General features: G+C 43.4%; 1 protein-coding gene across 5 annotated transcripts in view; it reads left to right on the top strand.

Annotated features, from left to right (window-relative positions):
* TULP4 (TUB like protein 4) overlaps positions 1–24,012 on the top strand; it is a 232,007-nt gene that overhangs the window by 139,548 nt on the left and 68,447 nt on the right. For all 5 annotated transcript variants that reach the window (XM_059176654.1, XM_059176653.1, XM_059176650.1 and 2 more), the window contains one exon: positions 14,482–14,610. In XM_059176654.1, coding sequence (XP_059032637.1) covers positions 14,482–14,610 — 129 coding nt within the window. The remainder of the gene's footprint in view (positions 1–14,481; positions 14,611–24,012) is intronic.

The raw sequence follows: 24,012 nt of genomic DNA, 5'->3' as shown, positions 1-24,012 counted from the left end.
AAATTAGAATCCAGTCTAAGTGCCATGAGGGGGGAGTATCATTTGCTAATAGACAATAGTGACTTTAAGAAATTAATGACTTGCTAATTTTTATGATATTATTGCTTTTTATTCAGAATACTAATGTAAAGTCACAGATAACGCTACACCTGTTAGAATTTATTTTTGCATGCTCTTTTCCATTTTCAGTATTTTTCAAACACTGTCTATCTCACCAAATGAAAGTGCGTTGCTTATTGAGGAATTAATCCAAGGTATGCAATGAGATTGTTTCATAGTTGTTTTTGGAAAGTAATAAATATGACTAAAAGGAAATAGTGATACAGTGTTTTAATTGAAATTGGTGCTTGTGACGCTAGTTTTGAACTTTCTGTGTATATGTGGGAAATACTGTTTTACAAGTAAAGCTTCGTTTTTCTTTTTTTAAGATTTTATTTATTTATTTGATAGAAAGAGTGAGAAGACAGCAGGGTGAGAGGCAGAGGGAGAGGGAGAAGGAGGAGCAGGCTGCCCGCTGAGCAGGGAGCCTAATGTGGGACTCCATCCCTGCGGGACTCGATCCCAGGACTCAGGGATCATGACCTAATAAGCCAAAGGAAGATGCTTAACCGACTGAGCCACCCAGGTGTCCCATGTAAGACTTAATTCTGTATGATAACCAGTGTTCTTAAACCTCATGTCCTTTTTTGATAAAACCCTTACATCCTCCTTTAATATTATTTGAACTTCGGAAGGAAAGGACTAAAAATCTATTAAAGCATGTGTATTGTGTTTCAGTAACATTTTTTGAAAGCAAATCAGAACAATTAGATTTGATATGCTTTTCACATCCCCCCATTTACCCCCCGCCTCTAAATCTTATGATTCTGGTATATTCTCCATTCCCTTGTTGAGATGCACGGCCTAGCGTGTTACTGTAGGATTGAATGGATACTAACTAAAATACAGCCTTAAGCCCCCAAAAGAATGCTTTTAGTTCTCTTTGTATATGTATGACAACGATCTGATATCTATAAAAAGTACACATATTTTAAAAAGAATAATAGCCTTAAGTGACCAACAGAAGAAAGTCCAAGACCATAGAATTTCTTTGGAAAACACTATTGGACCTGACTTAATACTTGGGAAATTTACACCCAAGGTAGGTGGAGGGGTGGGCGCCTGAGTGGCTCAGTTGGTGGAGCATCTGACTCTTGATTTTGGCTCAGGGCGTGATCCCCGTCCAGGGATAGAGCCCCATGCAGGCTCTGCGCAGAGACCGCTTATCCCTCCCGCCCCCTTCCTCCCCATTTGCATGTGTCCTCTCTTAAAAAAAAAAAATTACAGCAGGGGAACAGGTATTATATTTCCTTTGTTTATATCAGAGGAGTACAAGGATCAGCCAAGGAAAGTTGGGATTTGAACACAAAAGTACTGAGTATTCTCAGAAGTTAATGTTAGGCCTTCTAATAAGTGTAGAGTTATTCACTGTGCTCTTAGTATTTCCTAGTGACCAATGATGTTGAGCATCTTTTCATATGACACTTGTGTATTTTCTTTGGTGAAAGGTCTGTTCAACTCTTGTACCTCTTTTTTTTTTTTTTTTTTTAAATTTAAGTAGGCTCCTTGCCCAGTGTGAAGCCTAACATGGGGCCTGAACTCACAACCCTGAGATTAAGACCTGAGCTGAGATCAAGAGTCAGATGCTTAACCGGCTGAGCCACCCTGGTACCCCAGCTCTTACACCTTTTAGAAAAGACTGGGTTGTGCTTATTTTTGAATTGTAAGAGTCAGATCTAAACAACATCCATTACATGCATTAGGTTAATACGTTTTAAAAAAATATTTTAGGGGCACCTGGGTGGCTCAGTGGGTTAAGCCTCTGCCTTTGGCTCAGGTCATGATCTCAGGGTGCTGGGATCGAGTGCCGCATCAGGCTCTGTGCTCAGCGGGGAGCCTGCTTTCCCATCTCTCTCTCTTTCTGCCTGCCTCTTTGCCTACTTGTGATCTCTGTCCTTCAAATAAATAAATAAAATCTTAAAAAATTTTTTTAATCTGTAGATTCCTCATCTCTTTATTGTTTTCCTTGCATTAGGAAAATCCAGAACATGAGAAATTCTATAGCGTAAATGGATTTTCCCAATGATTACCCCCCCAGGTGGTTGGTTTTGTTTGTTTGTTTGTTTGTTTAAGATTTTATTTATTTATTTGTCAGAGAGAGAGAGAGAGCGCAGGAGCGGGCACAGGCAGACAGAGTGGCAGGCAGAGTCAGAGGAAGAAGCAGGCTCCCTGCCGAGCAAGGAGCACAATGTGGGACTCGACCTCAGGACACTGGGATCATGACCTGAGCCGAAGGCAGCTGCTTAACCAACTGAGCCACCCAGGCGTCCCACAGGTGGTTGTTTGATATGTTTTTCTGTGTTCTGTATTTTTTGTAAACTAGTTGTGTAGGTCAAGAAACTTCAAATTTGTTGGTTTTTTTTTTTTTTTTTTTTTTGGTACTAATTTATGGGGAATGTCATGCCTACCATCAGGAGGTATATAATGTATGATTATCTGCCTTTTTGTGATATTAAAATTGATCAGTTTGTTAAGAGTCGACATTTGGATCATTCCAACTATAGTCCTGTCAACCTTCCACCTAACGATTTTAGCAACATTGACTGTCATTGCCTAGACCCACTGTTTCCTTAGTACTTGAAAAATGGTGCTATCTTAATTTTGTCATTTCTTCTTTATTTATTAACTAGAATACTTACACCGAGAAAAATTTTGCCTTGTCAGTTATTTGTTCTGGGCTACTGATTTCAAGTGATGGCAGGCTAAGTGTGGGTTTGGTTTTTTTCCCTTTGCTTACCAGTTTTCAGAGTACTACATTTTATACCATTCTTTAAAGGTTAACAGTGAGAATTGTTTTGCTTTTTGAGATCATCATGAACGCATGGGCTTTAGCATACGTGAATTTTAGCATTCTTGTTTCAGTGCCTTGTACTAATTCTTTTTGATACTCAAATTTGATGCTCTTGGTCAGTGGAAACCCCTTCAGGTTGGTCCTAGAGAACTTTGTCTCTTCTTTGTGGGGAGGGGCAGAGGAAGAGAGAGAATTGTAAGGAGGTTATATACCCAGCATAGAGCCCAGTGCAGGGCTTGATCCCACAATCCCGAGATTATGACTTGAGCCAAAATGAAGAGTTGGACACTTAACCAACTGAGCCACCCAAGTGCCTCAAGTTCTAGAGGCCTTTTTGTATTTGCCTCACCTTCTGGAATAACTAGATGTCCCAGGTTTATAACATGTTGATGGTTTTTTGTGTTTTTTTTTGTTTTTTTTTTTTGTTTTTTTTGGTATCAAAAGCTATTTACCATTCTAGCAACAGTGAGCACATGTAGATCTTGTTTTTTTAGGTCTAGCACTCAGATCTTGGTTCGTCATACCATTTTCTAATAAAAGAAACCACACTCTGTGGAGAAATATGTAATTCAAGAACTGAAACAGGAAATATACATAATAAATCTGGAGCATTGTGTAGTGTCAGAAAGTAACGTGCTGCTCAAAAAACAAAACAAAACCACGCAGTGATGGGCATATGTCAGAGGGACATGGGAGCTAACCAAAAGAGCTCCTAGTGGCCAAAGCTGGAAAAATTGGAGCAATGAAATAATAGAATAGTATTGGATTATAACCCAAACTGTAAAGTACATATCCAGGTGTCCATACTGATAAAATAACTAAACAAATGGAGAAGAATAGGCAAATCTCCCAGGCAGAGAAATTATGACTAACTTATGTAGATACCCCCCTCCAGGAGGTGGAGCATAATCCACCACCCCTAAGTGTAGGCTGCCTGTGGTCACTCCCGTCCAGAGAGCATGGTGTGGAAAGGGGGGAGAAAGAGTAACATGTCAGTGAAGAAACCTGACAAATGCTACTTCCGGCAGGTGCGTGAAGGTAATAACATTGATAAGTGACATTGAGAGTATACACCCAATGATGTGATGTGACTGGAAGGGCACTTCACCTCTGGTCATCCTTCTTAAACCCTTACCTTCAGCCTAGAATGGGAAAACATCAGACAAATCTCAGGTATTAACAAAATATCTCATAAGTCCTCCTTAAAACTGTCAAGGTCGCCAAAAACAAGGAATGTCAGAAAAAGTGTCATAGTCAAGAGGAGCCTAGGGAGGCATGGCAGTGAATTGCAGTATTCTTCATGGGATCCAGGAACAGATAAAAGACACCAGATTAAAACTAATGAAAACAGTATGAACTTCAGTCTGTAATAATATATTCATATTGGCCAATGAATAGTGACAACTACACTATTGTAATGTAGCATGTTAATAATGGGGACTAGCTGTGGGGCATGTGGAACCTTTGTACTATCTTGGTGATTATTCCGTAAATCTAAAACTCTTCTAAAATTTAAAGTTTATTTGGAACTCTAAAGAGTTGTTTACCCTTTGGCAGTAGCTTCAAGAGCCCCTCTTATATAGTGTATCAGTGTCTTCAAACGCATTTACAGTTCCTTTCTTTGAGTTCCTTCCTAGTTCCTAGTTAGGCAAGGGAATTCTTTTTTTGTGAGCATTAAACTCATATCTAAAAAGCATGTAGGACCTAGTACCACTGTTCAAACAACTGCAATGGTAAAGATCAAGCGAAGAGTGATCTCTTTTGCACTGGCTGCTTTTCTTCAGCCGATTACTTCACCAGCACGGAGGGACGTGAGCACTGCGGGAAGCCTTGCCTGAGCCTGGGGATCAGCACTATGTCTCTGCCCAGATGCCTCCCCGCCACCGTCCCAGCTGGTGACACTGAGAGGCAGGGAAGGGAGTCTGCTTTGCTGTCTGTGACGCAGGAAGCAGATGGGGCCCTTCATGGGACCGGAGAACACCGAGGAGGAGCAGCCTGATAGGAAAATCAGTCCAGAGAACCATTAGGGACGTGTTAAGTTTGTGTTGTCGGTTAGGCATCCAGGTAGAGATCTTGAATAGGATGTAGAGTAAGGAATTGAAGGAAGAATTTGGAGATCATTGATGTTTGGGTTTAAAGATGAGACTAGATCACTAGGAAATCAGATAGGAAGAGGAGAGGAGGGTCGGGACAGAGCCCTGTTGCTCCCCAGCAGAGGATGGAGGAGGAAAAGCTAGCAGAGAGAAGGCTGGAAAGAGTAGTGGAAACCACAGGTGGTGGCCACTATGAGTGCCGGCTGCTTTGGCTCACATCCTTCTGGAATAACTGGATGTCCCAACAGCCCATCCCACCCAGCAGCCAGCAGCCAAGGACTGACCCCCAGAGGGGTACAGAAGCTGTCCCTTGCCTCAAAGTGGGAGCATCTGTGGTGCAAATCACAGCCTGGAGCTCTGCTGAGATCAGGTTGAGTCAGCTGCTCCCCAGCCAACACCCCTTCCTGGGAGCACTCTGGAGAAACCACGGTAAACCATTATTACATGCACAAGGATCCCTTTCTCAGGCTCTAACTAAAGACGCCACACATGGAGGGTTTGTTGAGGAATGAGGAAAGCACCGTAGTAAGTGGTAGCTCGCTGTCCTCCCCTTTCCTGACCGCCTGGGGCTCCCTCATGGTGGGTGTTCTTTCCACAGCGGGGATGCTCTTCCTGTCCCCAGTCCCGGCTCCACTGGGTAAGGGTCCTGAACCTGGGCCACATCAGACAGGAGGAGGCTGCCTCTAGTGCGGGGCTCAGGGATGTGATGAGAGCACAGCGGGGCGAGAGACCAGCAGAGGGCCTGCGCAGCACGAAGGAGGGGGCTCTTAGTTGTCACAGAGGCGGTGACACTTGCCTGCACGTTGAAGGAACTCCTGCACCAACTTTGAGGCTTTCCTTGTGCTGGGTGGGGAAGAAGCCCTGTGGTTAGCTCTGGCGGGCTCAGCTCTGGGTTTTACAGCCTCTCTTCTGATCCACCCAAAGCCACAGCTGCCCCTCCTCGGCCTCCCGTCTCAGGGGCTCTCCAGGCAGGCCCTGCACCGTTCACTGTTCAGGCCGGAGCAAGTGGCCAAAGAGGAATGAAGAAGACACAGGAATTATGTGAATCTACTCAAAACTGATCACAACTGTGGCCAGCCAGAATCTGCCACCTTCCCCATCTACCCCCGTTCTTCTGGGGCTGCGGTCTGTGCTTCTCAGAGGCACGGCTGTGCCTTCTCTCTTCTCAGCCCTCACAAGGCCTTGTGTGTGTAGCAGGTGCCTAGTAACAACTTCTGCATCCCCGAGACTCGGTTTCTTCTTGGCGGCGATCAGGGAGCCAGGTGTAGTTGGTGGAGAGCATGGTGTGGGATGGAGTTATTCTGTTCCCTAAGCCCAGTGGAGGAGACTGGGGAGAAGGAAAAAACCTTGACATGTCTTATCAGAGCATGAGAGCACTAAGACCTTCCAAGCTGGAGAGACTCTAAGTCTGGAGATAAATAAAAACCAGAAACAAGATACATGATTTTATACCTGTCAGACTGGAAGAAACTGAAGAGTCTGGCGTCATCAGGTAGGAAACAAGGCAAAGGTAAGGTGCTGATAGGGCATCGGCTGCTCTGGTCTTTCTGGAAGGGAAGCTGGTGAGGTCTGTAAAGGTCTGCATGGGCCTTTAGTCCACTTACCCCGAACAGCACTCGTTCACAGGGACGCTTGTAGGGGAATGTCCTTGAGCAGGATTGTTAGGAGAAGCAGGAAGGAAGAAGGAGGCAGCCTGGATGCTTATCAGCAAGAGAACGAATAAATAAATTGTGGTATATTCACACGGTGAACATGAATGAGTTAGAGCTGTCTATCGGAGTGAACTTCACAATACGACACCGAGTTGTAGAACACATAGTTTCTTAAAGCTTGAAAACATGCAGAGATGTACATTTTAAAAGCTGGGTGATGGGCACATGGAAGGTTATTATCCTAGTTATATTTCTTTGGTGTATGTTAAAATTTTTCTGTAATATTTAAGATTTTAAAAGAGAATATTTAAGTGACGATATATTCATACAATATGTAAGTACGAAAATGCATGTGAATTGAAAACATGAACTACCCAGGAAAGCATTTTTTCCTTAGAGGAGGAAGGCTGAGGTGTGGGAAGAACACACAGGGGCTTTAAGATTGCCCTGCTGGTATTTTCCTAAGCTGAATGGGGAAAGTGCTTTGAGGAGATAAAAGTTGTGTTTTTTGTTTTTTTTTTAATTCACTCTTTTATATATGTCATAAATATTGCCTAGTTTTTAAAATGTTTTTTTAAAAAGTCTGGGGAGGGCGGCTGGGTGGCTCAGTGGTTGAGCCGCTGCCTTTGGCTCAGGTCATGATCTCAGGGTCCTGGGATCGAGTCCCGCATCGGGCTCTCTGCTCAGCAGGGAGCCTGCTTCCTCCTCTCTCTCTGCCTGCCTCTCTGCCTACTTGTGATTTCTCTCTGTCAAATAAATAAATAAAATCTTTAAAAAAAAAATAAAAAATAAAAAGTCTAGGGAGATTTGCACCTTCTCTCAGCTCTGCCTTTTTGATGTATAAAATGGGAAGGTTATAGTAATGGTAATACCTCCTTCTAAGACACTTGCAAAGACAAAATAAGCTAATGTATGCAAACTATTGATTATCATTATTACCGCTAAAAGAAATTGTTCAAGTTTCCTGTCAAGGGGTTACGAAAAGCTGAAATATGTTCATTTTGGGAAAAATTCTGATAAAAATTATAATCTACTAATGCTAACATTTTAGTTTATTTCTTCTTAATGTGATTTTTGTTTTCTTCTATCAGAACAGAATTTGTTGATAAAAGTTGTTTTTCAGAAATGTATGCATCCCAGAGGTAGGATAGATAGCAGGACTGCATGCTTACTAATAAGAAAGGAAAAGTGGAGGAGCTTCTCCGGGTGTTGTGTCACGTGCTGCTTGAGGGCAAAGCCTCTATTCCGTCTGAGGGTGTCCCTGTGAGCACCTAGGTGACGCTGAGTGACAGATGGCTACGGGCCAGTCTGGTGGAATGGAGACAAGTGCCCAGAATAGGCAAGGAGACTGCGGCTCTGGCCCGAACCCTGACCCACCTGGAACCTGCTGTGTGACCTCAGGCAGGCCTCTCCACCCCATTAGCTTCCCTTTCCTCCTGGTGAGACTGAATGGCTGTGTGAGCTCTAAATTGGCCAAGGCCAATACTACTGTCTACACCCTGTACAGATTTGTGAGAATAAGTGGGAAATGATGCTGGAAACAACTAGCAAGTTCCTCATGGTAAGGGGCTTTGAAACCTCAGTCAGTGCAGGATGGAATGTGTAGCTGTGAGTTTCCTGTGAAGAGTCCTAGAGAAGCTGTGTCTGAGAAGGGCATCCCCCAGCGCATTCCCATTCAGAAGTATTCAGAGGCCCTGTGGTCCCTGGATTCTAGGCTCTGGCCGCTGACCTGTGTTCTCTGAATTCCTTTATTGTCTCTGGTCATTGCCTTCTTGGAGTTCTTCATCAACAACTCGAACTAGATGAATGCATGAATGAGGACTGGATTTATCGACATTTAAGTGAGGGAAATAAGACTATATGGGAATAAAAGCTGAAGTTGTTGTTTTTTGTTTTTTGTTTTATTTTTCCAGATATGGTCAGTGTTTCAGTGGGCTTAGAAAGAACTTCTCCCACTCAGTAAGAAAAAAGATAACTGAATTAAAAAAGTGCAAGGGAGGGTGGCTCAGTCATTAAGCATCTGCCTTCGGCTCAGGTCATGATCCCAGGGTCCTGGGATCAAGTCCCACATTGGGCTCCCTGCTCTGCGGGAAGCCTGCTTCTCCCTCTCCCACTCCCCCTGCTTGTGTTCCCTCTCTCGCTATGTCTCTGTCTGTCAAATAGGTAAATAAAATCCTTTAAAAAAAAGGGGGGGTGCAAGGGATCTGAATAGACACTTCTTCAGCCAAGATATATAAATCCCAATAAACACTTGAAAAGATGCTCAACATTATTAGCTGTCAGTAAAGTGCAAATCACAACCACTGGGCACCCACTAGGATGGCTGTACTAAGAAAGACATAATAGCAAGTTTGGAAAGAAAGGTGGAGAAACTGGAACCTTTACCACCCGGTGGTGCTGGTGCTGGGAATGTGAGTTGGTGCGGCCACTTTTGAAAACAGTTCCTCCAGAAGGTAAACACAGAATTGTCATTTGACCCAGCACCTCCACTCCCAGGCATATACCCAAGAAAAACGTGTCCATACAAAGACTTGTACAGAAATGTTCCTAGGAATATTATTCATAATAGCCAAACAATGGAAATAACCCGGATGTTTATCAGCTGAGTGGATGGACACAGTGTGATGTATCCACACAATGGGATAGTATGTGGCCATGGAAAGGAAGTTAGTCCTGTTCCATGCTGACAACATGGATAAGCCTTGAAAACATTATGCAGAGTGAAAGAAGCCAGCCACAGAAGGCCACATGTTGTATGATTGCATTTGTGTGAAATGTCCAGAATAGGCAAATGAGTACAGACAGAAAGAAAATTAGTGGTTGCCTAGGGCTAGTGGGGAGATTATTGGGGGGTTGATGAAAATGTTCTAAAATTTACTGTGATAGTTGCATAGCTCTGTAGATACAGTAAAACCATTAAATTGTACATTTTAAGTGGGTGAATTATATGGTATATGAATTTTGTCACAAGCTGGTACCTCCCCAAAAAAATCTTATTTGAACTAATCTTGTTTTTTTTTTTTAAATGGTTGTATTTATTTGTGTGAGACAGAGAACAAGAGAGAGCAGGAGCGGGGTGGGGCGGGGAGAGGGAGAAGCAGGGAGCCCCATGCTGAGCTCCACCCCAGGATCCTGAGATCATGACCTGAGCTGAAGACAGATGCTTAACCAACTGAGGCACCCAGGCGCCCCTCATTTGAACTAATCTTAACTAATCTTATTGTTGAGAGAGAATATTATAAAATTCTACAGAAATATGGTTAATCATCATTCAGGAGTAGTTCAGTTTAGAAAGATTTGTGGAATATCCACTGAGTGCCTGGCACAGTGCTGGGCTCCAGGACCAGGAAAGCAATACGTCCTCAGGCAGTGAGGAGCCGGGATGTTTGAGGGAGCAAATGCAGGGTATGAACACTGTGGAAGGAACTGTGGAAGTGGCAAGAGGGAGCTATAGCAATGTCAGGGAAGGCGTTACCACAGTGTCAAAGGGCAGAGGGGTATTTTAGGCCAAAGGTGCTAAGAAGTAGGTGGTGGTAGTGATTTTTTAGGTACAGAATTGGGTGGGGAGTGGGCCTGGGAAGAGGGACTGACTTCCCAACCGTTTATCTTCTATCAGAGAAGAGGAAACTGTACATGTAAATACTGTGCTAGCAAGTCTCTATATTCTGGAAGTTTTAGCTCACACTTGAAAAACACAGAGCTCTCACTGATGGGCTGTTTGCTATGTGCCTGGAACTGTACAAAGTTCTTTCTCAACGTGTTCCTCATACACAACAGAAGGATGTGTTGCTGCTGCCCCATGCGCAGGAGAGAACCCCAGGCCAGTCAGTGAATTGGCCAAGTCTGGTGAGTTCCCCCGCCAGGACCCAGGTCCAGAGCCTGCACGCCCCCTAGAGCATTTCAGGCCCGGGTGCTGGTGGGCATCCGTCTAGAAAACCACTCTGCAAGTTCACTTTTTTCCAGCTTCCATTTCAAGATGCTTTTGGTTCTTTGTTATAATGATAAGTGTATCTAAAATTCATATCATTTCTAAAACTCATTTTGTTTCACTAAATGTATGTAAACTTAAGCTGGCACAATTAAACTTACTTCTGTTTCACTGAACAAAAATCACAGGATAAGAAAAACGGAATGGTGATAATCACAGGGATTTATTACCCGAGCTGTTTGTGTTTAGTACTTGTTCAAGTTACATTCTTTTTAGGTTGAGGGAAATACTTCCAAATGTTGGTGATACTGGTCATTCACTGAAATGGTTTCCTATATATTTCTATAAAATATAATATTTGTGTCTCCCAACACCATTTAAAAAGTTTCTGCCTGAAAAGATAAACATCTTTGAGATGGGTTAACTGATACTTGTTTGTTCTCCTTAAAAATAGATGGGGTGTAGGAAATGAGAGCCTTACCTTATATCCCAAATAGACTTTCAGCAGATCTGCTCTGTATTTTTAATGTAGATTTCTATACCTTTAATAGTTATCAATAAATATTTATTAATAACAATAACTATAAAATGATAGAATGTTCGTCTAACATTGGAGAGAGCGACAGGTTGGCACTTTTTTTTGAATAATTGAAGACCTGTATCAGTATTTAGCTTATCTTCTGACTTTTTAGTAGAACACACCCTTCAGCTAGTGCCCTCAATGCCCAACTTTTTTAGTGCCCAGAGTAAGCTGGAGCCCCTTTTCCTTGACCGAGAGAAGGGGAGCTCTGCCTTCGCATCTCTGGGCAGAGGCTGAGCATCCTGCCACGTAATGCGGGCCACTGGACCCCTAGCTGGTAGTTTCTCAGCACTCTGGTATGTCCTGGCTTTGCCGGCTAGACTGGAAAGATTTGGAGAATAGGAAATAAGCTACTGGGAGATAAGGCGGCAGCCGTGAATTGTAGAGAGAGGAAATGAGAATTCTAATCCAGGGAAACAGCTTAAGTTTACATACATTTAGTGAAACAAAATGAGTTTTAGAAATGATATGAATTTTAGATACACTTATCATTATAACAAAGAATCATTGGAAAGATTTTTTTCTCTAATTTAGAGAAACCAGCTACACTTGTTAGAACCCACAGCAGAGATGTGTGGACCGAGTCTGCGTTCCCGTTCCCTGTTGCTCCTGCGCGGATCCAGAATTACAAAAAGATGAAACTAAGTTTGTGTACCCTTTATTTATTCAACAACTACTACTGTGTTGTCACAAAGCCAAGAAATCTTTAAAGTGAAAAATAACCAAAATATTTTTGGTCTTTGCTCTCTTGTGTCTGTGTCGTGCTGTGACTCCATGGCGGTTTTCATGAAGAAGAGGCTTTTGTTACTGATGTTAACTTAACATTCAGCCAAACCTGGCAATGGATGATCAAGGCAGAAAAGCAAAAGTACAGAAAATGTGACCAACCTTTCTTTTCTAAAATAAGACACCTTGTCATCAAATGTTATCTACAGGGAAGGGCGGGGCAAACGAATGGGCTCTGTGTTAACTTGAGGAAATAATTTAAAAACTGCTCAGTTGTGAATATCATGCTCTTATTTGTCATACTCCATCTTACGGTGGCCATTCTGAAGTACAGTCGTGACCGTGGGCTTCAGCAGTGCCTGTGAGTCTCGAAGGCCCAAATCGGAGCTACGCCTGTGGATTGCAGTGCTCAGGCCAAGTCGTCGTGGGGCTGAGAGAAGTCTATGAAGCTGGCCTTGATTGTTTGGAAATTCCAAACTTCATGACACATTCATTGTCCTCTAAAGACTTCTGTTGATGATGATGTTACTGGATTTTTCTTAACTAGATCAGTAATTTATATAGAGAATTTTATTTTTGTTTATTTTTTAAATAGAAAGTTTAAAAAACTGGACTTAAAAAATGAATCTGGGTTTGTTTCCCCCTCCTGCAGTCCACCTGGGTTGAGGCCTCTTCCCGTGTATGTTCACAACTCAGTCCCTGCCTGTATTAGAGCACTATATTGGTCTGTTGAGTGACCTGAACTCCGCGAGTGCAAAGATGTCTTAATCTCTTCCCTCAGCACCTACAGACTGTCGTAGGGAGGCAGGCTGGCGCTGTTGGCTGTCATTAAAATGCCTTTGGACATTGAAAATCACCTTCTGGATGTCGTTGTCAATAACTTTTTACAGTTCAAAGATATAATTGAATAAGGATCATGACTTCTAATTATGTATTACTTTTTGGCCCAGCACACTCTGAATTACTGTGTGTCAGTATTCAGAGATGAGCCGGCCTCTGTCCCTTTCCTCGGACGCCCAGCTCAGCGGGGAGGCGAGCGTGTAAACCAGCGGTCAGTGAGGATGGTGGCCATGCCGCGCTTGCAGAGCTGTGCCAGAGGGAGGCGGTGGGTCCAGCGGGGAGAGAGCGGGATGCGGCTGCCGAGGGCGTGGTTGGCGTCTGCGTCCGTGCAAGCTGGCTTTGGCAGGGAAGCCATCAACTAGGTGAGATTTGTCTTGTGATTGCCAGGTCTCAAAGGATTGCAGTCTCACGGCTGTTTTTTATTTTTTTATTTTTTTGCAGAGTTTTAAAAAAGAACTGCAGTGTCCTTACGTTTTAAGGGGGTAATAATTTCCTCTTGCATTTTTTTTATGCATCTTGCAACCAGCGCTGATGCCACCAAGTGTGGCAAACCAAGGCTGGGGGCCTCTACAGCTCTCTGGTCCCTGAAAACCAACTGAAAGACCTAAAATCAGGTGTGCCCTTGGCACAGGTTTGAGAAGCAACAGGACTTTCGTGTGAGTCTGGTTTGGACGCAGTGGGGGATGGGGGGTTGAGGAGGGGTCAGGCCATTACAGAGGTCCCTGACAGCCTGTCCTTGGCCTTACTTGTTTGCTGTTTTACAATTGGAGACCATTTACACTGGTGCTGCCTGTTCCTCAGGGTCATGAAGTGAGGTCCTGGGGGGAGATGGGGTTCAGATCTTTTCTTATGAGCAGTGGCTGTGCTCGGGCTGGTTAACGACAGTGCTCGTGTGACAGACACACATCCGTGTATGTCTGTGCATCCGTGGATGTCCTGACTCTCAGATGGACTTTTACCTTCGTGTGTGGGGCCGGGTGCTCTCCGTCGGGGCATTGGTCACATAGCGTCACACATTGTGAACGTAGTAAGTGCAGACCAGACGTCTGACTGAACGAATGGGATCCTCACGATCACCAGCATAGGCCAGTGGGGTGACACCTGGGAAACGTTTCCCACAGTGAAGGCAGGGTATTGTTTTGTAGTTCGTGGGCTCCCGGGCCCACCTCATAGCCATGTGTACTGACGGGTTTTACTGGGCTCTGTGAGCCCTGCCCTCAGACTCCTTGGGCATTCCCCTGATCACACAGACCACCCACCAGAGAGGCCACCTTTGGGATGAAGGAGTGATAGTTGAGGAAGATGAGAGTGATTTTTCCAGGATCAGAATTTTTCAAATTAAAAAATTAAGTTGTTATAACTCATAGGTTTTGAAGCTTTTAATTCTTTGTATTTCCTCTCTGGTAAGTATGAAATACTTAGACATGCCAACTGTATTTTTTTCTAAGTTGTTTCAATTCTGAACTGTTCTTGCACTTGTCAGAGGCAGGGCTTCCTCTCTGTTTTCTGGCAATGGGCATTTTTGTGCCACAGCTTATTGTTTGCCCAGGTGTCTGTCGTTTGTCAGGAAGCCTTGTCATGGGCGTCTAGTTCCCTGTGATTCTGCCCCCTGTGGCTGTGCCCTGTCCCCCTGCTGATCCCCACAGCTTCCCTCAGCCATTCATTCCCTTTGACGATGCCTTCTCTTCAGTTCTGGTCTCCTCTCTTCAGAGACCTGCTCCTGGCCCACCGCTTCATTCCCTGTGGTAAATACCTTCTTGGTTATTTTCTAGGTTGTGCTGGTGAGATGGAATGAGCCATACCAGAAGCTGGCCACGTGTGACGCAGATGGAGGGATATTTGTGTGGATTCAGTATGAAGGGAGGTGGTCTGTGGAATTGGTCAACGATCGAGGGGCTCAGGTGAGTGGGCAGGAGTCTCTTCCAGTGAGACATTGCTGGAGAGAGAATGCAGAGCACGTATTCCAGGGCAAATGGGAGCTCCTTCCAGAAATAGGTGGAGTAGAAGTAAATAGAAGTTAATAGTAGAATCCTGCTTTTCATTCCTCTCAAGTGTATCACTTGATAAAAAGAGAATGATCATTCTTCTCTATTCAACTATTCTGTTGTTGTGAGAACTCTCCAAGTTTTAAGCTTTAATTAAATCTGTGAAATCATTTTTTACCATTCATTGTTGTGATTACATGTTAAATTTGGATCCTCTGAAGTGCTTATGGCATATCACTTTTCTGCTCCCTTTGAAAGGTACTTTCCCTGTGTTGTAATCTTCATAGTTTTCTTGCAGGGAGCTCCACACGGAACTGTTCTCACAACCTCCTCGTCAAGCTGAGTTTTTAACACTCTCTTCTGTCAGGTTTCAATTAGCGTGGCCACCTGTTGTCACCCCTCAGCTCTTCCTTTCTGATACAAATTTGTCTCTGCTCTGAGGAAAACAGGCACTCTAGGGACTCCCTGCTGAGTGATGCTATTTTTAAACCTGCTCCAGAGATTCTTCTGGTTTCTGGTACAGATCTGGCTCTTCCCTCTTCCCCCTGTGAGGATGGGCCGTATGGAGCTCCGCGTCTTGTCTTGTGTTCTTAGGGACACAGGTCTCATCCCCGGGATTTGACAGAACTCTGGCTTCAGAATCCAGTCCTCATGGAACCTTTCTCCATGAGGGCTGTCTTAGACTGTTTTTCCTGATCCGGGGATGGTTTCCCTGGGACTGCCTTTCTTTACATTTCTGAGGAAGTGGATTCTCACTCTCTTTTCTCCCATCTGTTGCTTAAATAAGCTACGAGCTCCCCACGTTTAAAGATACGACTAATGAGGTGACGCAAAATTGCAAGGAGCAAAGATCCATTAGCAGTTGCTAATGTTCTAACAATGTAAGTTGTCATCACGGAAGACAAATCTACCCTTAGGTAAAAGAGAACATTCTTTTTGAGTGAATTCATGTATTTGTAAATGTGTAAATGTGACCATTTTGACTGACTCAAAAGGCTGCACCAGTCTCCTGTGTACCTCCATGGAGTGAAAAAAGGAAGATGCAGAACCTGCCCTGTGACTGCTAACCAGCCACTGTGAAATAGAGCCACAGATGTGGAAATCTCTGTGGCCATGAGAAGTTCATGCCACCCAGACAGTAGACATTGTGGTCAAGGAGGTGGGCTCTGGAGTCAGACAGCAAGACCAAGAGTCTCACTCTGTGATTTCTCAGTAGGGGATACTTCTTCTCGGTGCCTCAGTCTTCTCATCTGTAGCATAGCGACTCTAATGCTACCTGCCTCAGAGGATCGCTAGAAGCATTAAGTAAGATGAAATGTAGAAAGTACTTTGGGCACTGTACATGACAGTTGTCACTGCTTACTGCTCTAGTGCCTATAGTATTAGGAGGCACTGCGACCTCATACCCCTGACCGCAGAAGGTACCTGCCCTTAAATAGCAGCCAAAATGTCGGGGGCGCCTGGGTGGCTCAGTTGGTTGAGCCTCTGACCCTTGGTTTTGGCTCAGGTCGTGATCTTGGGGTCGGGAAGCTAGGTCACGCACTGGGCTCTGTGCTCATGAGGGTTCTTTGAGAGATTCTCTCCCTCTGCTCTTCCCCCAACTCGCACGTGCATGCGCGCTCGCTCTCTCTCTCTCAAATAGATAGATAAATAAATTAAAATCTTGAAAAAAAAAATAGTCATACTGTCATCACCAAGACTGTCTTCAGGCCTTGAGGCAGCAGCACTTTGTGGCTTTCTGTGAAGAGGAGACGTCTCTGACTTCATGTGTAAGGGTCTCTAAAACACTCTCATTCCCCCACCCACCAGAGCGTGAACTCTTCCTTAGGTCCAGTGGTCGAGTCTGACGTGCCTTCAGACTTTGGACAACTAAAGGTCTCTAATGCATTGCTCTGAGAAAAGCCACAAAGAGAAGCTAGGACAGACTCCGACTGCTCGTCGTTTTCACGTGTTATCTCTCGGTCTCCACAGGACTCCTCCTGGGCAGATGCCATTTTCAGTTAATGGAAGGAACAAACCCTGGTCAGGGAGGTTGAGTAAGCTGCCTGGGGAACTTCTTGGGTGGTAAAGCGGAATCTGAGGCCAGGTCTGAGTCCAGAACACTCTGTCACACTGTCTTCCTCCCAGGCAAGACGCTTTTTTCTCTTTTAGCAGAAATGCATGTATTCACAGTATCCGAAAGAGCTCAGACTTCACTACCGTCGAGAGTCCAGCCCCTCCACCAAGCATTGCTGGTGCCACACTGTTTTATCCTGGCGGCAGCCTCTCGAAGGATGGGACCTTCTGTCATCCCCGTAGAGCAGCTGTGTGGTTTCCACTACCACCACATCCCTCAGCTTTTCTTTTCATTGAGAATCTGGCACAAAAAAAGTGCTTCAGAAATGAGAAAGGGAGGATGAATTCAGAGCTGGAGGTGAATGAACTTACACGGACCGTAGAGGAGCCGGAAGCCCCCGGACTCTCACGGATACCTGTCCGTGCCACGCGCGGAGCGTACCCGCTGCATCTGTGACCTGATCCGGATTTTTATAGAATTTTTCTTGTTTGGAATCCTGATTCTGCAAACCTCGAAACCCACTGAACAGTTGTCAGCAGTGAACACTTACTGCCCAGGAAGTTTTGGTTGCTTTAAATTGAGTCGGCATCAGAACTTACCTGAGTAAAGAAACATCACGCCCTGGGGCTGATGACTCACTGGTTGAAGAAACAGTGGCTGTCTGTGCCCCTGAAATGGCACCTGCTGGGAAGAAGGACAGTTCTGTGCTTGGAGGAAAAGGATCCTTGAAATCTGCTCAGAGGAAAATAATTCATTTTAGAGGAAGTGACAGGGGATCCGTGTTCCACAGTGTGACTTGCACTGTCCCGAAGGAATGAAACACTTGGGCAAAGCTAAGTGATGCCTTAATGGTTTCTTTTTCAGGAAACGATTATGAGTCCTTTATTTCAGCAGCAGGTCTAGAGCAGTGCATGCATTGTTGTGTAGGATTAGTCACCAAGGATGGCTGTGCCCTGCACAGGCATGGGCCGTTGTGATGAAAGCTGCCTCGGGCCGAGGTCTGACAAGGCTCGTGCTCAGACACAGCTAATCCACGTCGGATGCCATGCTCACTGGGCAGCCAGAAGGAGGGGGGCTTCCTGCTTATTTTCTTCACAGCACTGGGTATCAGTTCCCTTCTTCTTGTTTTTCCATTCGTGGTATATTCCTGTCACTCTATGCTGACCTAATTTAGTAAACCCAGTGAGTTCATGGAGACATCCTTTCTTATCATTTTCTCCGACTGCATGACTGGTGGAGTCTTGGGGAACCTTCTTTTCACTGGCCATCCCCTTCCACCCCCTAGTAGGATGTTTTTCTTTTTAGTACAAATCTCTACCAAGGTAAATGAGTTAGAATCCATATAAATAAGTAGCATTGCTTTTGCAAAACGAAAAGCCTTTAAATTATCTCTAAAATATATTTTTATTTTTCTTAAGAAAAAACGAAATAGTGTGGTTAGCTAAAACATAGGATCAGTGAAACCAAGGTTTTGAGTTTACCCTACTAAGGAAACAACTTTTTTCAGTAACCTCACACCAGCTGTTGAAGGGCTGTTTCACAAATCCATCCATTGTCACAGTGTGGACACGCTAACCACTGTAACCTGTAACCCCTGCTGGGAAAATAGCAAGTGTTCATGTTTTTTTGGTGTCTGTTTAGTATATTTTATCTAAAATGTGATATATCCAGTAATGTCACCAATTTTAAAGGAAGTTATACATTTCCCAGGAACAGTTTTATGAATGAAAGGTAGGCATAACTATAGAGATTACCAGGTAATCAAAGGCAATTAAAAGGTAATTCAGTAGGGGAAACAATAGTCTTTATTTTTTTTTCTCTTGAGATGTAATTGACATATAACGTTATATTAGTTTCAGGTATACAGCATAACAATTTGATATTTGTACATACAGTTGACCCTTGAACAACTGCAGTTTGAATGGCATAGGTCCATTACATGTAGGTTTTTTCCGACAAACACAGTACAGATTGGGGGGAGGGGGTCAAGCTAAGATGGTGGCGTAGTAGGAGGACCCTAGGCTTGCCTCGTCCCTTGAACACAACTAAATAATTATCAATCAAATAATTCTGAATACCCAAGAAATCAATCTGATTGCTGACAGAAGAAACTGTACAGCTAGAGGGAGAAAAGAGGCCACACCAAGGAAGGCAGGGAGTGTAGAGATGTGGTTTGCAGGAGAAACCGATCGCAGGTCCTGCGGAAGAGAGGGAGCCCTGGTTGAAGAACGGTGGGAGAGAGAAGAGTGCGTGGGGTCGTCCAAGGAGAACACTTCCCCAAAGCGACTGGTTGGGGAAATGAGAGAGGCTGATTTTCATGATTTTGTGCAACCAGTGGGCCTCAAAGACTGGAGTCATAGAGGTCTTGGCAAGGCTGGGATAGAGCCTTGAGGGCGCTGCCCTACTCCTGGAGAGAAGGCAGACAGGGAGTCTGAGGCAGATGGCAGAATCCAAGGCTGACCTAAGTCACAGAGAGAGACTGTTCCTCTTTCCTAGCGCGCCTCTGTGAGAGGCGGCGTCGCCTCTCGGGACAGAAGAGCTGGTCGTTGCCATTTCCGTCCCCTGCCCTCAGCATAGGCTCAGGGACACCTGCTAAAGGAGGCTAATGTGGACACTGGCTCTTTGGCCTGCCTTGCTCCAGATCCCATGCCCCTCTGCTCTGGCGTGACACCCTTTCTGGGTCAAACTTGGATCATCCCAGCACAGTGAGATCCTCTACCAGAAGACCAGTGCGGGTCCCCATCACATCAGGTCCCTAAAGTTTGGAGTTTTGAAAGTCAGCCAGCTTGGCTGGGATCGCGCCCAAAGTGCACTGCGCTGCTCCCGGCAGACAAGCAACCCAGAGACAGTGTCAGAACAGCGATATGAAAAACACATGGACGCATGAAGGAAAATTAATTGCTCTTCTGGGAGGGCTTCCCTGAGAGCAGCAAGCACGGGCTCCACGCTCCCAGGACAAAGGAGCTGGCTGGTGCCATTCCCCTCCCCTGCCCCTCTGCATAAACCAACCTCAGTAAACAGTACAGCGCAGACCCCGGCTGGCTAACCTGCAGACGCCAAGCCCTGCCCCCCTGTGCTCTGCTGGTTCTGGTTGTCTCTCCCAGGTGTGCCTAATGACAGCTCAGTGGGTTCCTTCACCAGAAGACCATCGGAACCCTCCCCGCCCACACATACACACCATTTCTGTCAACCAGAGAGTTCTGCAAGGCTTCTTTTCTAGTGGAAGTCGCATCTGGTCTCATTTAACAAGCAGACCAAAGTACACCTACTTAAAACTCACCACACGCTGGCCAGGGTCTAAACACTGTCCATTGCAGACAAGGAAGAGCCTCTGTAAATGACTGATCTGAGGGATAGAGCAGCCAAAACACAGCAGCAGAGTGCATACAGCACACACCAGGGGCATTTCCTGAAGCAGCAGGCCCTGGACATTACATGACCTCTTCTTCATAAATCCATTACTCTCAGGAGTTGGAAATATGACAGGATTTTCTAACACAGAGAAGAAGACAGAGACCCAGACAAAATGCCAGGATGAAGGAATTCATCCCAAAAGAAAGAATAAGAAAATGTCATGGCCAGAGATCTAATCAAAACAGATTTAAGTAATGTGCAGAATTTAAAGCAACAGTCATAAAGGTGCTCACTGGGCTTGAGAAAAGACCTCAGGGAGACCCTTACCACAGAGATAAAAGAGCTAAAAAACAGAAATGAAAAATGCAGGATCTGAGATTCTAAACCAACTGGATGTCATGACCACAAAGATAGAAAAAGTAGAGGAACAATTAAGTGATCCAGAAGGTAGAATTATGGAAAATAATGAAGCTGAACAAAAGAAAAATTATGGAGCGTAAGAGTAGGCTGGGAAACATAGTGATTCCATCTAACCTAATAACATTGATGTCATAGTCCCTGAGTCCTGAAGAAGAAGAAGAGAGAGAAAAGGGTGCAGAATGTTTATTTGAGGAAATCATAGCTGAAAACTTAATCTGGAGAAGGAAACAGATGTCCAAATCCAGGAGGCATAGAGAACTCCCATCAAAATCGATAAAAACAGGCCAACACCAGACGTATTGTAGTTAAATTTGCAAAATATAGTGATAAAGAAAAAAAATCCTAAAAGCAGCAAGACAAAAGAAGTCCCTAACTGTCAAGGAAAGGCCCATAAGTTTAGCACCAGATCTCTTAGTGGGAAAGAAAGACCAGAAGTGACAAAGACTAGAAAGGACCAGAGAAAAATCTTAGAAACAACCACAAAACAGGTAATAAAATAGCACTAAATACATATCTGTTGATAATTATGCTGATTGTAAGTGGACTAAATGCTCCAACCCAAAGGCATAGGGTGTCATAGTGCATAAAAAAGTAAGACCCATCTATATGCTGCCTACAAGAGATTCATTTTAGACCTAAAGATACTTGGAGGTTGAAAGTGAGGGGGTGGGGATATACTTATCATGCAAATAGGAGTCAAAGCCAGAGTAGCAATACTTCTATCAGACAAATAGATTTTAAACCAAAGACTGTAAAAAGAGATGAAGAAGGGCACTATATCACAATAAAAGGGACTATCCAACAAGAAGATCTAACACTTGCAAATATTTATTGCAAGTGTTATGCAATAAATTTATAAATTTATGCCCCCACCTTGGAAGCATCCAAAACATAAAACAGTAACAAACATGAAGGAACTCACCGATAATAATACAATAATAGTAGGAGACTTTAACAACCTACTTTTATCAATGGACAGATCATCTAAGCAGAAAAACAAAGAAGCAATGACTTGGAATGACACACTGGATGAGATGGGCTTAACAGATATTTTCAGAACATTTCATCCTAAAGCAGCAGAATATACATTCTTTTCAAGTGTACATGGGATATCCTCCAGTGTAGATCAGGCCTCAGCAGGTACAAAAGGATTGAAAACATACCAGGCATATTTTCTGACTACAATGCTATGAAATTTGAAGTCAGCCACAAGAAAAACTTTGGAAAGATCACAAATACATGGGGGTTGAACAACATGCTACTAAAGAATAAATCAGTCAACCAGGAAATTAAAGAAGAAATTTTAAAAATACATAGAAACAAATGAAAACATGGTGGTTCAAAACCTCTGGGCTACAGCAAAAGCAGTCCTAAAAGGGAACTGTATAGCAAGATAGTCCTACCTCAAGAAGCAAGAAATTTTTCAAATAAACAACCTAACCTTACACCTAAAGGAGCAAGAAAAAGAACAAATGAAGCCTAAAGCCATCAGAAAGGAAATAATGAAGATCAGAGCAGAAATAAATGATACCAAATAAATGGTATCAGAAAACTGTGGAATAAAGCAATGAAACCAGGAGCTTACTCTTTGAAAAAAATTAATGAAATTGATAAACCACTAGTCAGACTTCTCAAAAAGAAAAGAGAAAGGACCCAAATAAATCAAATGACAAATGAGAGAAGACAAATAAAAACTAACACCACAGAAATACAACTATAAGGGAAGATTAAGAAAAATTATATGCCAATAAATTGGACAGTTTGGAAGAAATGGATGAATTTCCAGAAACATATAAACTACCAAAACTGAAACAGGAAGAAAAATAGGAAACTTAAACAGACTGATAACCAGCAAAGAAATAGAATCTGTAATCAAAAACCTCTCAACAAACTAAAGTCCAGGGCCAGATGGCATCACAGGGGAATTGTACCAAACATTTAAAGAAGTGTTAATACCTATTCTTCTCAAACTATTTCAGAAAATAGAAACAGAAGGAAAACTCCCAAACTCCTTCTGTGAGGCCAGTATTACCCTGATTCTAAAACCAAACCACTAAAAACATGAACCACAAGCCCTTATCCCTAATGAACACAATGCAAAAATTCTAGCAAATTACTAGCAAATTGAATCAAAAGGTATACACTTAAAGAGTTATTTCATCAAAATCAAGTAGAATTTATTCCTAGGCTGCAAGGGTGGTTCAGTGCTTGCAAATCAAACAACGTGATATACCACATCAACAAAAGAAAGAATAAGGACCTTAGGATCCTCTCAAGAAATGTAGAAAAAGCATTAGGCAAAGTACAATACCCATTCATAAGAACAAACCCTCAACAAAGTAGGGATCGAGGGAACATACCTCAATCTCATGAAGGCCATGTACAAAAAACCTACAGCTAATATCTTCCTCAATGAGGAGAAACAGAGCATTTCCTCTGCAGTCAAGAGAGGGATGTCCACTCTCTCCAGTTATTTCACAGAGTATGGAAGTCCTAGCTGCAGTAATCAGATAACAAAAAGCAATAAAAGACATCCAAACTGGCAAGGAGGAAGTTAAGCCTTCACTAGTTGCAAACAATATGCTACTCTATATAGAAAACCTGAAGGACTCCACCAAAAAATTGTTAGAACTGATAACTGAATTCAGTAAAGCCACAGGATACAAAATCAACATATGGAAATCTGGTGCGTTTCTATACTCTAGTAATGAATCAGCAGAAAGAGAAGTCAAGGAATCAATCCCATTTATAATTGCACCAAAAACCATAACATACCTGGGAATAAAGTTAACCAAAGAGGTAAAAGGTCTGTCCTCTGAAAATTATAAAACACCAATGAAAGAAAGTGAAGATGACACAAAGAAATGGAAAACATTCCATGCTCATGGATCAGAAGAATAAGTATTGTTAAAATGTCTATATTACCCAGAGCAATCTACACATTTAATGCAATCCCTATCAAAATACCACCAGCATTTTTCCACAGAGCTAGAACAAACAATCCTGAAATTTATATGGAACCACAGAAGACCCTGAACAGCCAAAGCAATGTTGAAAAAGAAGAGCAAAGCTGGAGGTAGCACTTCAAGTTATATCATAAAGCTTAAGACAGTATGGCACTAGCACAAAAACAGACATGTAGATCAGTGGAACAGAATAAAAATCCCAGAAATGAACCCACAACTATATGGTTAACTAATCTTTGATGAAGCAGGAAAGAATATCCAGTGGAAAAAAAGACAATCTCTTTGACAAATGGTGTTGGGAAAACTGGACAGCTACATGCAAAAGAATGAAACTGTACCACTGTCTTACACCACACACCAAAATAAATTTAAAATGGATGAAAGACCTAAATGTGAGACAGGAAACCTTCCAAATCCTAGAGGAGAATATAAGCAGTGACTTCTATGACACTGGCCACAGAAACTTGTTATCTATCTGTTGAGGCAAGGGAAACAAAAGCAAAAATGAACTGTTGGAACTTC

The sequence above is a fragment of the Mustela lutreola genome, chromosome 6, assembly GCF_030435805.1.
Source record: "Mustela lutreola isolate mMusLut2 chromosome 6, mMusLut2.pri, whole genome shotgun sequence".
Classification (NCBI taxonomy): Eukaryota; Metazoa; Chordata; class Mammalia; order Carnivora; family Mustelidae; genus Mustela; species Mustela lutreola.
The sequence above is the reverse complement of the archived record's forward strand: the minus strand, read 5'-3'. Positions and strand labels throughout refer to the sequence as shown.